The 13,027-nt window shown below is 39.7% G+C and overlaps 1 protein-coding gene across 7 annotated transcripts in view; it reads right to left on the bottom strand.

The window, feature by feature from the left end:
• The window catches only part of plxna2 (plexin A2), a 217,896-nt gene that overhangs the window by 164,165 nt on the left and 40,704 nt on the right, over nt 1–13,027 (bottom strand). For all 7 annotated transcript variants that reach the window (XM_081609239.1, XM_081609235.1, XM_081609236.1 and 4 more), the window contains one exon: nt 11,595–11,777. In XM_081609239.1, coding sequence (XP_081465365.1) covers nt 11,595–11,777 — 183 coding nt within the window. The remainder of the gene's footprint in view (nt 1–11,594; nt 11,778–13,027) is intronic.

Below are 13,027 nucleotides of genomic sequence, written 5' to 3'. Positions count from 1 at the left end.
ATTGCTCTGTTCAGATTTGTATAGGAGTCCAGTAGCCATCATCAAAAAGTGATACTCTGAACAATGTGACAAGTCCAACACATGGCAAACAGTATGATAGGCAACCATGCATGTTTAAAGTTAAACTGAAGCCAATTTAAAGTCCTAATTTGACCAAGTAAGCACATTAATAGATTGTGGAATAAAGACAGATTAACCACAGAAAACACTCATGTTTGTTCCACACAGAAAGGCTTCAATTTAATCAACATAGCAAATTTTCAGGGAAGTGTTTACAGTTCCTTACAAGCTATGCAGAGGGATCTGTCCAGTTCCATTAAGACATATTTCCCCAGACTGCTGGTCCGTAAAGATGGAGTTTAGGCTAACGACTTTGTCTCATAAAAGCATAAGGCCAAGACCTGACACACAGCTGTCAGGGGTATCAGGTGCCCCGTCGTCTGTTTGTGTGTGGATCGTGTTAAGGGGCAAGAGGTGACGGGCAGGTAAAGGCTGAGTGAGCTGAGATTACTACTGGCTTGAAATATTATCACATGCTATTAGCACTGTATCACTGTTCATTAGGCTGATGGCTAGCTGGAACTCCCTGACAGGCCTGTGGTAACTAAGAGAGATGAAGGTGGTGGGAACAGGAGAGAGAAATGGGAGATTGGACACTGAAAAAATGTAGAGAGAAAACTGGAGCAAGAGCAAAATCTGGGAAAATGATAAAAGGCGGCTTGTTTCAATCGCTCACCGTCAGAGGGAAGGTTTCAGAGGTGAGTGGCAATTTCAAAGGACAACAGGACAAGGCATGTTAATACAGTCCTTTATTCCAATGCTGAACATGGTAACCAAATGGCTGCTGAACGAGGAAACGCACCCATCAAAGAAATGGTTTGTGCAGAGCTCATAAAAGCTTCTTGTAAACACTGCGTGATCACAGAAATGCATTAAACGCCTGTCACAAAGACAAGCATAGCTTTAAGGGAACTGATGGCTGCTGATGTCTTGTATGAAGCAGGGAACAGAAGAGCAGTAAATCTGTCTTGCTATCAGATAGAAACATTAGTCGCTGTCACACTCACTTTGCCTTGGCATAGACAACACTTTAGTATATCATCAAAGCCAGAACTGTTCTCGTTTCTGAGATTGAGTGGTGCTGTGCAACTTGAAAAGCCACTTGAAATGGAAGCACGCACATTTGCAAAGTAGATGAGAGGTTGTTGTTTTGGTTCCTTTGATAATCTACAAACATTATGCATGCCATCAAACACATAAACAATGCATGGTGATATTTTTTTTGTTTCCAACTCATTGCTAATGAAGATGATTATTAGGTTGCATGGAAAATATGGAAAATTCATCAAGCACTTGAAAAATCTCCCCACCATCGTGGGTCACAGTGAGAATAACTGTGCAAGTTGATAAAGTTAGACTTTGCACACACTCTGCTTCCTCCCCCCCCTCTGTCCTTCCCATTCTCCCTTTTTATCTAATTTTAGACCACTCTAGCCAGCGGTAATGAATTGGCTAATCACAGTTATCTGGCTCATTCAAGTGGTTTGTAAAGCAAATCAATAAACTCTGGCAGTGAGCCAGCCATCCACTTTGACAGATGTTGCTCACTAATCTATTTCATTTTTTTCCCAATCTTTCCTAAAGATGTTTATTCTCTTCTAGTTTGTTCTTTTTTGGAGGGTACGGGGGGGTTCTCAGCAAGGTCAATGGAGAAGCTATGGAAGAAAAGATAAAATCCTTTGCCAGCTGGCAACTCAGAGCAAAAATGACAACTGCGTTGTAGTTTTAGTCTGACAGAGTGAGAAATGTACTCTTTAATTGTTGGAAATATAAGACGCTGCAGCAACTCTGCTTGCTGTGCCTTTGGCAATAAAAGACAAAAATTAAGTTAAAATTAAATAGCAGTTCTAGAAAAACTAAGTCGACCTTTAAGATTTAATAGTTTTTAAACCATAATAATAATAACAATGTCACATATAAATTTCAAAAATAAAATAATATATTTAGATTGTATTCATGTGTAATCTCTCTCTAAACCCAGACTCGCGTCATTTACAGAAACAGATAAATTACAAAGTCAAGTGCAACAGACCTTGCATGAAAGCAGATCTGCTGCTTTTCATCATCCGCACATCCTAGAGTTTATGCAAAATGTTTCTGCAAAAGTTAAATACAAGGAAAGTCTGGACCCAGTCCACAGAAAATAAACTTCAACTGGACGACAGAAATGTTTCTTTTTCTTGTTGTTTTTCATTGGCCAGTCTTTGAACAAGAGTAACTGTAAAAAAAACAACTGGCTAATTAAATCCACTCACAAAATGAAGTTCAATTATGGGAAGCACTCAACAGGGTAATTTGCTTTACTAATAAAAATAAAAGCCACAACCAATAACATGTCTAATAAGTAAAATCTACTGCTTGGCTTGGAGTAAAAACGTCCCGTCTGTGATGGATAATGAATAAGCAGACCACAACATCTTTACATACTCAGACACCTAAGAGATCCACCCTTTAAAGGCTTCTGGGAATCAATTATGCTTGAATGAATACATGCAACTGCATATCTGTCAGCTAAATTAAGCCTACATGTCTAAAATCCATCTAAAATGTATGCGCAGTATAAGTATTTGTCTCTTGTTGTTAGATAATGAAAAACACTTCCTTTGAGACACTGGCAGAGAAAAGAGCAAGCAATTAGAGGAAGTGAAAGGAGAGGGAGACACACAGAAGCAGAGAGACAGCAACAGAGAGCTGTTTGAATGTGATTAATGAGATCACTGCAGGGTAGGCGGTGTCATTGTAATACTCTATGCGGGGAAAAAGCAGGAAAAATAGACTGGGAGAGAGAGTGGGAGACTAAGATAGAGAAAGGACCAGAAAAGAAGCAGGAATAAAAGCAGGGAAGAAAGGGAAAAAATAAGAATACACCTGGATGACCAGGTTACATTTAACTCCCTGAGAAGATAGAGGAGTAAGAAAGAACGACGCTCAGAAAGCGAGTGAATTTAGCTGGCTGAGGAGTAAAAAAAAACAAAAAAAACATCAGATATAAAGCTTGGATGAATGGAACGGCAGGGGCTCTCAGTTTTGCACTGGCCTTTTAACAGTGGACTGTTTAGAGAAGCCTGGACCAGGTCTGTCAGATAAAGAGGCCTGTGCTTTAAAGACACCATGAAAGGCACAGCCTGCCCCTGCTGCCTGGGGCTGCCGCTGGACACCGCTGCATCTGGTCCAAGGTTAAGATCCCAACAGCAGGGGGTCAAGTGGAGGCTGGGCTCTAAAAGGGTCACGCAGGCAGACATCTTGCCAGTTCACAACTCTGTGAACAAGCCAGTAATTAGCTAAATCAGGTGAATGATTTAGGCAAAAAATTGCATTTAGCAGAAATAAAGATGAGGCTTTTACTGACCAGTACTGATTTCTTGTCTTGTCAGTTTTTTGTTTTTTTTACAAAAGTAATAAAAGAAAACAAACACGTCTGAATCTAACAGGAAGTGAAGAGATATAAATGATTATACACAACTCTGAAATAAGGTATGTCTCTTCTCTTTCTTTCTGATTTCTACAGAAGAAAAAACATGGAGTTTTCAGATTTGATGAAAAAAAAAAAAAAAAGAAAATTCATATTTTTCTGCATTTGTCCTATCACCCACCATTTAGAACTGTTCAAAGGAAATTAAATCTGATAGACAGCAAAACTTGTGCTCATATTTACAGGTTCTAATAAATCAAATCTATTTTAAGATACACAGAGAAAATGGAGTGTGACTGAAATGGGCCAGTTTTCTGGATGATCAGGATGACCACCGACTGGCCAGTCCAATGCAAAAACAACTTTATTTCATAAGTGAACAAACCACAGACAACAACCTTAGTTCTGGAAGTTGTTACTAAAGTAAGACGACTCAAAATCAATAAAGTGTTTATTATTATTATTAAGAAGATTTGAGATTTAGGAAGCTATTTTAAAGAAAACTTTCTATGATTTGTAGAGACATGACTGGTTCATTCAGCTGTAACAGAAGTAACAAACTGGTGAATGACTTAATCATTCTGTCTTTATTTTAAAATGGTGGTAAATGTTCTAGTTCTGTTTCAAACACTGCAAGAGTTGAAATAATATTTCACATGTTGTTAATTGTAATATTTAAATTAGACGGCGCTGAATTTGGTATTCACAAAATTAGACGAGGACACGACAAAACAAAACAAAACTCAGATCTGCTACTTTCTGAAACTAAGGTGAAATTGTAATCCTTCCTCTAAAAATGAAGGTAAATCTTCAGGCCTTTTCAAAAGCCACAATCAATAGATCAATGATTAATAGAATTCCTGCATGCCGGGTTTTGACCAAACTTTTAGTTCGGCAACATATTCTTTTCGTGGGCGTTCAGCATTCTCTCTGTGAGCTACGCGTTGCCCGAGGCCTGAATGATAAAACAAAATATTGACCTCTTTTTGCAGTTTGTGGAAATTTCTCATTAAGTTTAAACCTCTCGTTGGAAGTGCTGTGAAGTTGTGTTGGGAGGGAAAATGTTTCCACTAGCAGAAGCAGTTCCTCAAGGCGATGCCAGGCTCCCAGCTACTTGGTGCCAGTGGGCAAACAGATTTCAATGGCAGTTCGTCTTGGTTCGAATTATCCCTGAAAAACAATGAGAGTGATTCCTTACAATAGCTGCAAGGAATATCAGGTAGAGAGCTGCTGTTGTAGTTAAATAAGTGAATTAATGTAACCTACCTCTTTATTAACATCTTTAAGAAAAACATCAACTAAATTCTATTATTTAGTGAATGTAGGAGCGATTAGGACACATTTTCCAAACTGTGAGGCAATAATTATTGCACAAGCGATTCGGTGAAAAGACATTGTTAGAATAATTGTTAACCAAGTCCACCTGGAGGCAGTTGAAATAGTTCCGTTGTTTTGTAATTGTGTGTCTTTTAATGGCAAATCAAGTTTAATTCCCCTTATACCAGCAATGACAATCCATGGTAATTAATACAATTCAGTTCCTTTAATCTCAGTTGGCTCCAATCCCACAAAAACCCACAAACTGTCAACTTTTACTGGTGAACAAGGTTCATAATTATATGTCAGATATATTTATGTGTTTATATGGATGTGGGTTGTAGCGGGTTCAGGACACAGGACTTCTAATTGTTCTACTGGAACAAAACCGCTTCCACTTGGTGCTTTAGCTGCTCCTTGGTAGCAGCTACTTCAGAGTTAACGCCGTTTGTGTCGTGCTACTCTAGTCTTTTCCCACTGATGCTTCTCTGATTACTTTTACATTTACCTCCAACCACCTTTGTCTATCATCTGACAGGAAACAGCTTCAGTGAGCCCAAATCCAGAGAACTGGGGAAAACAGTGCAAATATTATTCCCCATTCCCTCATGACCGTCGATGTCGGGCAAAGCCAGGCCACACCAAAGCAGGTGAGCAGCCTCTGGGCTTACAGGCCAGACAGACTGAGATCTCAGATCATTCCCTCCCGAGTGTGACAAATTTAAGGACTAATTCTCAAAGGCATGTTTGTGGGGTAAAAGAGCGTAGACGAGTAAAAGTGCGCTCAGAAGGGGGGTGGTTAGACCACATGTCCACCACCGGGGCTCTGTAGTAGCAGCTGCCGGCTTTTACAAGCCTTTCAAGTCTGCAGCGTTTCATGCCTTATGATCAGCTGCTTCCCTCAGTGACACTGTTTGCACACCACACACAAACCCTGCCGTTTTTTTAGGCCACTGTGGGCCTCTAATCTGTGAACCAGTTCTACAGGACGTTTGTCCAGTTAAAACACCTGAACCACCCTTTCAAGTTGTCCACATCAGCTGCAGACCATATCATCCAAGCCACTTCCTGATTATCTATCAGTGCATGATGAAAAGAAAAGCACATCATGTGCAGGAGCACATTTTATTCCCCCAGGGTTTACTGTAGTAACACTTCAAAATTAAAACAGTAGCAAAAAAGAAAAAGAAAAATGAAAGAAAAATGTGAATCAACCATGTTATGGAAAGCATAATTTCCAAAACCGTGATGACGCGATTCCGACGCCACAAGTCCAACCATCTCACAGCAAAATTCAAAAATCCTTATTTGTGCCCCAAACCCTCACAAAACGCAGCACAATTCAACATCCTGCTGCCAGCACTTCGCAACAACTCATAGGTGGAAGTAAGACTGCTGCCCACCACAAATAAGGATCCGGGTGGAACACGGTGCGCTACATAATAAAACATAATTTAACGAAGCGTAAAGGCAGATATATTTTCCTCGAGAAATTCTAATAATGGAGGTACTCGAATCATTCGACAAATTGTTTCTGCCTTAAACATCTGCATGAAGCAGAGGTCGCATACTAGCATGGACCACAAATTAAAAAAATGGAGAGTTCTCCGCTCTGAGCTGAAGGTTTGGACTTTGAAATTTTCAGATTTTCAAGCCTCTAGTAAGGCTTAGGCCCAAAAGTGGCAGGGAAAATTAGGTAGGTCAGAACTTATTCTGCAAATGTGTTTCTATCTCCTCTTTTGAGCATCAACTGTTTCAGAAAAGCCAAGTGAGCATAAAAACATTTTGGTGAAATCAAGTTATTTTGAATTTCACCATTTCCATCAACCATTTCTAATAAAAAACTTCAAAATACACATAAAAAAGTTGATAGAATGAGAGCTAAAGATGCACATTTATGCATAAATTCCTAGTCATTATATTGTGTAGTCATCCTTAAAACTCATTGCGTTAAAAAAAAACAAAAAAAACAATAGAAAATAAGGAACGTACTATTCAGGAAAGGCTGCTGTGTGGGAATGTGCCACATCTAAACTTGATTAAAACATCCCCATGTTTTCCTGGAACTCCAAGATGGCTTCAAACATCACTGGATCACAGGACTTTGGAAAACCTAATTTTAATGCTAATCCAAGCATGGCTGCACTTAATAACTTGTTCAGTCTGTTACAGTGATTCTGCAACATGTATCACATCTTCTTTACAATGTTTCTGAACAACCTGCTGAATTTCCTTATAAATATGTAAGATTTTTCTCATGTTCTCCATGAGGTACAGCCTATGTGGAGGTAGACCACCAACATGACAGCAAACAGGGGAAGTGTGTTTCTGTACAGAGGACTACACACCAGAGTATGCTAATTTTTGCAGTAAGTTTACCCTGTAGCGTAGTCTTCCATTTTCATACATTGGCAAATGCAGAAAGAATTAGGCACACAAAATGCAAACCGAGTCGTTTGAAGTGATCACTCAGACCTGATCAACAAATTCTCAAAAGCCTGACTTAGTTTTTTTACGACTAGACGGGACAATTTTAAATCAATGTTATGAAACCTATTAGCTGTTGCTAATGTTTCATCTTCCTCTTCCCCTTTCTCTTCATCACTAGATATAGTGCCATGGCTCTCTTTACAAATATACTGTGAAGGACCCTCCAATACCCAGCAACATCTATCCACTGTTTTTAATGTAGTGTTGCTACTTTAGGACAGAGGAAAGGAAGCGTTAGCCACCCATCTAAGACATAAGTTTTGGTAAATGGTGTAAAAAGCCATTGATGTTAAACTCTAAAACTCAACACTAAACAGTGGAGACCTGTGGTATGAGCCATCCAACACCTACAAGACAGCCTTGACTCTCCTCCCCAGGCAGTTTCACAACCTTTCACACTTTGAAACATGGGACAACAACATCCTCCATGGTCGGGTTGGTAAACAACTCAGGGGTGATAACAACCAAAACAACCCTAAGGACTGGTACATGGGTGGGTCACTGACCCACATGTGACCTTAGCAACTTGCAAAGTGGTGAAGACCCAACAACACTTCAATCCCCACAACTCAGAACTGAGGAAGCCGATAAGAAACCGATATAAATAAAGGTGCATTTAAAGAGTTAAAATCTGCATACGCTATGTTTCAGAGTTTAAGAATATAACTCCCTTCATTACAATCTATATTTTTGTTGCAAGGGGATCTTCTGCTCTTGACTGAAAGCCAATCCCAACCAAAATGTCCAGTTATGTTAAATACCAGCTTTCAAATGCCTGCAGTATGACTGTGTTTTTGTTCTATTCTGGGTTTTAGACATGATTGCCAAAACTAGGCAGCTTTTGTCAGACAATGGAATACAATCACCTTATGGCCTCCACACATGACCTCAGATTGCCAGTGTTGCTGCCCTGAATTTGGTATTATTGTTTCCTGCCGTCAATGTGACTGCATAGATATTCTCCTCACCTTAGTTTCTGCTTCTACCCCCTCTTAACCCTTCATCGTCACCCCCCAAAAGCCTGTCACAGACAGCGCTATCCGCCAACACATGCCTCACCATGCTTCAGCAAAGCTCAGGAAAACAGCAGAATATACGAGAGTCGGTCTTCAGGGAGAGCGAGTTTGAGGGCGGGAAGGAGGAGTGGGATTGAATGGGGAAGCAATAAATGGAAGGATGGGGAGAGGGCAACTTTGGGATGGAAGCCAATCCAATTACAAGAAGCGGTGCAATCCTAGTTTCTCTGGCGGCACTAAATTCACATTTCAGTGGTCTCCTTCACTTTCCCTCCCCCAATGCCTTCTTCCTTTCTCCATCTCTGCTTCTTTCTGCTACTCACTTCTATACATATATATACTTATATTTGTATATTTTAGATCACACTCCTGTCACACTCCTCCTTTTCCCCAGCTGCATGACTTTCTTGGTTGCATGAAAGCATGTATAGGATTGTGTCACCAGTAAAGCATCAAAGCTTGCCACCCAAGCTGTGTCATGCTCAGATCAGCAGGAAGCCTGAAGCATCCTACTTCATCTGTGTCTCTCACAATGCTCTGCATCATCCTTCTGCAAAAAGGCTGCAGCCAAAGATCACCACATACATCAGCCCTGCCTCTGGAGACAAAGGGAGTGAACGGATAATCCTCAAAGCATAAAAAAAAAAACACTTCGGGCACAAAGGCACACTCTGCTGTTATGCAAAGTTCTTGATTTTTATATAACTATTCAAACAGAGATGCACCAATCAATTGACCAGATATTAAAATCTGTTTTTTTTATTAATTTGCTCTGATTGGTAATGTGAAAATGAAAAAAACCAAAAACAATGATATTTTCCTTACTCATTAAATGCATCAACCAACTGCAAGTAGTCTGATGCACAAAGGTTTGTAATTTAACAATGCATAAGACGGGGATAGTTATGCAAGTCCTTCAGTTTCTGTCGGTTACAAAGATATTGCCTTTATCCAAGTACTTGCAGCACATTTTTCCTTTGTTGTGTTGCATTGTTTAAAACAAAAAGAAGAATTCAGAATCAATCAAATTTGGAATCAGCCGGTCAAATCTCAAAGTAAACCAGGGATTAGTATCTGGCTGGTGCACTCTTGTATTTAAAAAGTAAACCTTTATTTTTTCACACTGCAACATAAAACCACACAGAGGAAGGCTGGTTATGGTCATCCTTTTTTTCCATGCACATTGCGGAGAACAGTCAGATCTGGTCAAAGCACAGGCTTCCATGCAAATAATGGCTTCACCTTGACCAAGATTCTACCTGCATGCAAATGAGGCTGGTGCAGTTGCTTTTCTAGTCAAATATAAAAGCAAGTTAGATTCAGAGAATGGAAATAGTTCAGTGAAGAACAAGTCTTTGGATCTTAGTTTAAGCGATTAGAGTGCAGTTCAATTTCCTAACAATTTAGCACTCTCCTGTGTACAGCTTAGAAAGAAAAAAAAAAGCACATTTTGTACTACAAGCATTGTAATGAAATCTTTGTTTGGGAACATTAAAGTTAATCAGAGTCTAAACTTTTCTCATTTTCTCATCTAGTGACTCTTTGTATGTGTCCTACCAGGATTATGGTGCTCTGCGCATTGGACTGTGCTGCTTTTTTTTGTCTACGCGCTCGTCTCATATCCTGGTTAATTCCTTTTTCAGCTTGCCGTTACTGTGGCTACAGTCACGGCTGTGTGAGAAGCAATTTGAGTTCGTACACAGCAGCGGCAGCAGCAGCTCGCTTGTCTTTTTTAGCATGGATTTTCAGAGATCAGGGCAGATGATACAGAGATGGAAAGTGGGGAAGCGGAAGGCAGCCACAGGCGAAAGCGTGGAAGGAAACACAGAGATGAAACAATATCTGAACAATCTTTTCTGCCTTTTCTGCCTTTTCTAATTTAGCTAAATAAAAGGGAGGCAATAGATCTTTAAACGGCTCAAACAGTGGATTACATCAAATGATCTTGTTTCCGCCCCAATTCAACCACCACAGTGTAATCTGTTAACACATTTAAATTGGAAGCAAAATAACTGACTGGCTGCACTGTGGAGAAGATGGTAACTTTGTTGTCTTGCAGCAAGAAGCTCCTGGGTTTAAATTCCTGTCGGGGGTCTTTCTGATTGGAGTTTGCCTTTTTCTCTTGCTTGAACGGGTTTTCTCCCCACTACTCCAGTTTCCTTCGACAGTTCAAAACATGTCTGTTAGTTTAACTGGTTTCTCTAAATTGTCTGTAGGCATGCGTGCATGCATGTCTATGTTGCCCTGGTGGCCTGTCTAGTATGTACCCAGGACAGGTACTTCAATAATCTGGAGATAGGCACCAGTTACCCAACACAAACAATGCGGGAATTGGTGGATGGATGGATTATTTAAAATAATTTTTTTTTTAAATAAAAATGTTCAGCTAATGAAAGTCTCACTTTCTCTCACAGATGTAGAAAACAGTTATCCTGTGGAAAATGGCTTTGTTGCACAAATAATTGGTAACTTTAAGTTATTCTCCCCTCAGTAAAAAACTTCCTCACCAAATAATGCCATGCTTGGCAGAACTGGATAGTTCTTACTACCCAGTTATGTGTGATCACTGATTTAAAAAGAAACTCTTGATGAATCCAATCTGGTTTCTAGAGAACATTTGTCAAGCCTTGTGACAAAATCGACATGCACAACCGCTGCATTTGTAGCTTAAAACCGTGTTTGTATGGAATATACAAGGATGCCAACAGCCGTCTTGAATTACTCAACAAACCACAAGCAAATCTGACCAGTGGACAAATTTGTAATCTCTGAGCCCAGAACACAGAGCTCATTTCCTTTTGCCAGAGCGCATCCAGCGATTTAAGTCCTGTAGCAACGGAAGGAAATTCTATCACGGCAAAGTGCCAGGGCACCCTTTAACCTTTGTGGCTTTGGTATTCTCTCAAAACCAGAACTAGGGGCTTTAATGTATGGAGCAGCTCTCTTTTTTTCATGCTTTCAGTTGGCTAGAAGCAGAAAGGGGCCCATTAAAAGTAATAGGTCAGCTCAGGTTATTCAGCACTGGAACACAGTGCTAGAGGAGCTGATAATGACCATTACACTGAGTTAGCCACTCGTATCACCCTTCCCTGACAGTTCGACAGCAGGCTTTTAATACTAAGAAGATAATTTTGCCTCTGACTATGATCCACATGCCCAGAAATAGACGGACCTCATGATGTCAATACACCAAGAACTCTTGACAGGTTGAATTCCTGTGCATTATGATAATGACGAGAGTGGAAATCTATTACGCGAGAGGCATCAACCGTTTCGGGAGAACAGGACGCAGCAATTACCTTCTTTAGACGTCCACTCCTGGTGCCCACAAAAGCCACACAGTAGCCATTGTAGACATAGGAGGTCACAGAGGTCATGCGGTCCCGAGTCTCAGTGTAGAGCGTGTGGCCGGTCACCAGCTGAGAGCCGCCAAGCGGCTGGTTGATGTCCAGACCGCAGAAGTAGTCATCGATGGGCACAGGCTGCCGAACAAGAAGAAAAGCAGTTATAAAATTAATTGTGAAGAGAAATCAAAATGAAAATCTGAATCTGAAAAAGTGACAAAGGTTTCAGTGAAAACTTCGGATGTAGAGAGATTGAATGCATGAAATTTCACAGTAAATAAAATGCCTCAATATTTCTTATCCAAGCTGACAATGTTATCCAGTTACTTTATGTATTGAAGTATGTGTACATTGTTTAACATTAATCCTCCATGAGAGTCAGAAGCCAACACCACCATATTATCAGATTTGGGAGTTTGTAAAAATCAATGGAGTTTATATGTACCATGATTTAAAATTCCTATAATTTCCTCCAGATGACAACCAACAGTACAACAAATGTTGATCTCTAATTAAAAAGCTATTTTGAGATCATAAACATGTTTTTCTTTTGTGAAAATGAGAAAAGAAAACTGAGCAGTTTCTTCTGTTGGCATTACTGGTTTAGAAAAGCAGAAATTGCAATAAACTGACTTGTCAAAATCTAGACTGGAAATTTCTATGCCGATTACAGGTTGTAGAAAAAAATTATTTGTGAAGACAAAAAAAAAAGTTTTCCCCACAACAAAATTAAAATCAGATTCTATCTGAGCAAAACATTACAGTGTATCATCTTGTGAATTGAACGCATCGTTAAACTCTAAACAGAACTCTCAGAATGAATTTTGTGAACAGAGATGCATATAGTTGTTGTAAATTATTCATAAGGAGGCAAAACTGAAACACAAAGTATTGTAAAAACGAACTTTCTATGAGCAAAAACTAATGGGCTGAAACAAGAGTAAAGCGTGATGGATAAGCAAAGCTGTGGAAACGGAGTCAGACTGACTTTGGGACAGAAGTCAAGAGTGACAGAGAAGCTTAAGAAAAATGGACAGCTTGAATTATACACAAATGTGCCTTCTTATTATGCCTGAAATATGTACCCGCTCCACCTGACTGAGCTCCACCTTGCTCTGAATGTGGCTCATTACCCTGACCTACCATCACTTCTCTGCAAGAAGGCACACTGTGCATGATAATTGTTGTAAATAAGACTCTGTTTTTGTCAATTATTTGGAAAATATCATTGCAATCAGATCTTATTTATCTTTGCCGAGTAAGAGGGAAGAAATGCAACCTCTGCCCTCTACATTCTAGATAAATTTGCAACATCAGTGATGATAAAACAATGAAGATGGGAAGGTAAATGAGAGATAAGGAAGTGATGTTTCTGGTGTTGAATCAGG

The sequence above is a fragment of the Poecilia reticulata genome, chromosome 7 (genome assembly GCF_904066995.2).
Source record: "Poecilia reticulata chromosome 7, P_reticulata-male-v2, whole genome shotgun sequence".
NCBI lineage: Eukaryota > Metazoa > Chordata > Actinopteri > Cyprinodontiformes > Poeciliidae > Poecilia > Poecilia reticulata.
Note: the sequence above shows the minus strand (reverse complement) of the source record. Positions and strands in the feature narration are given on the sequence as shown.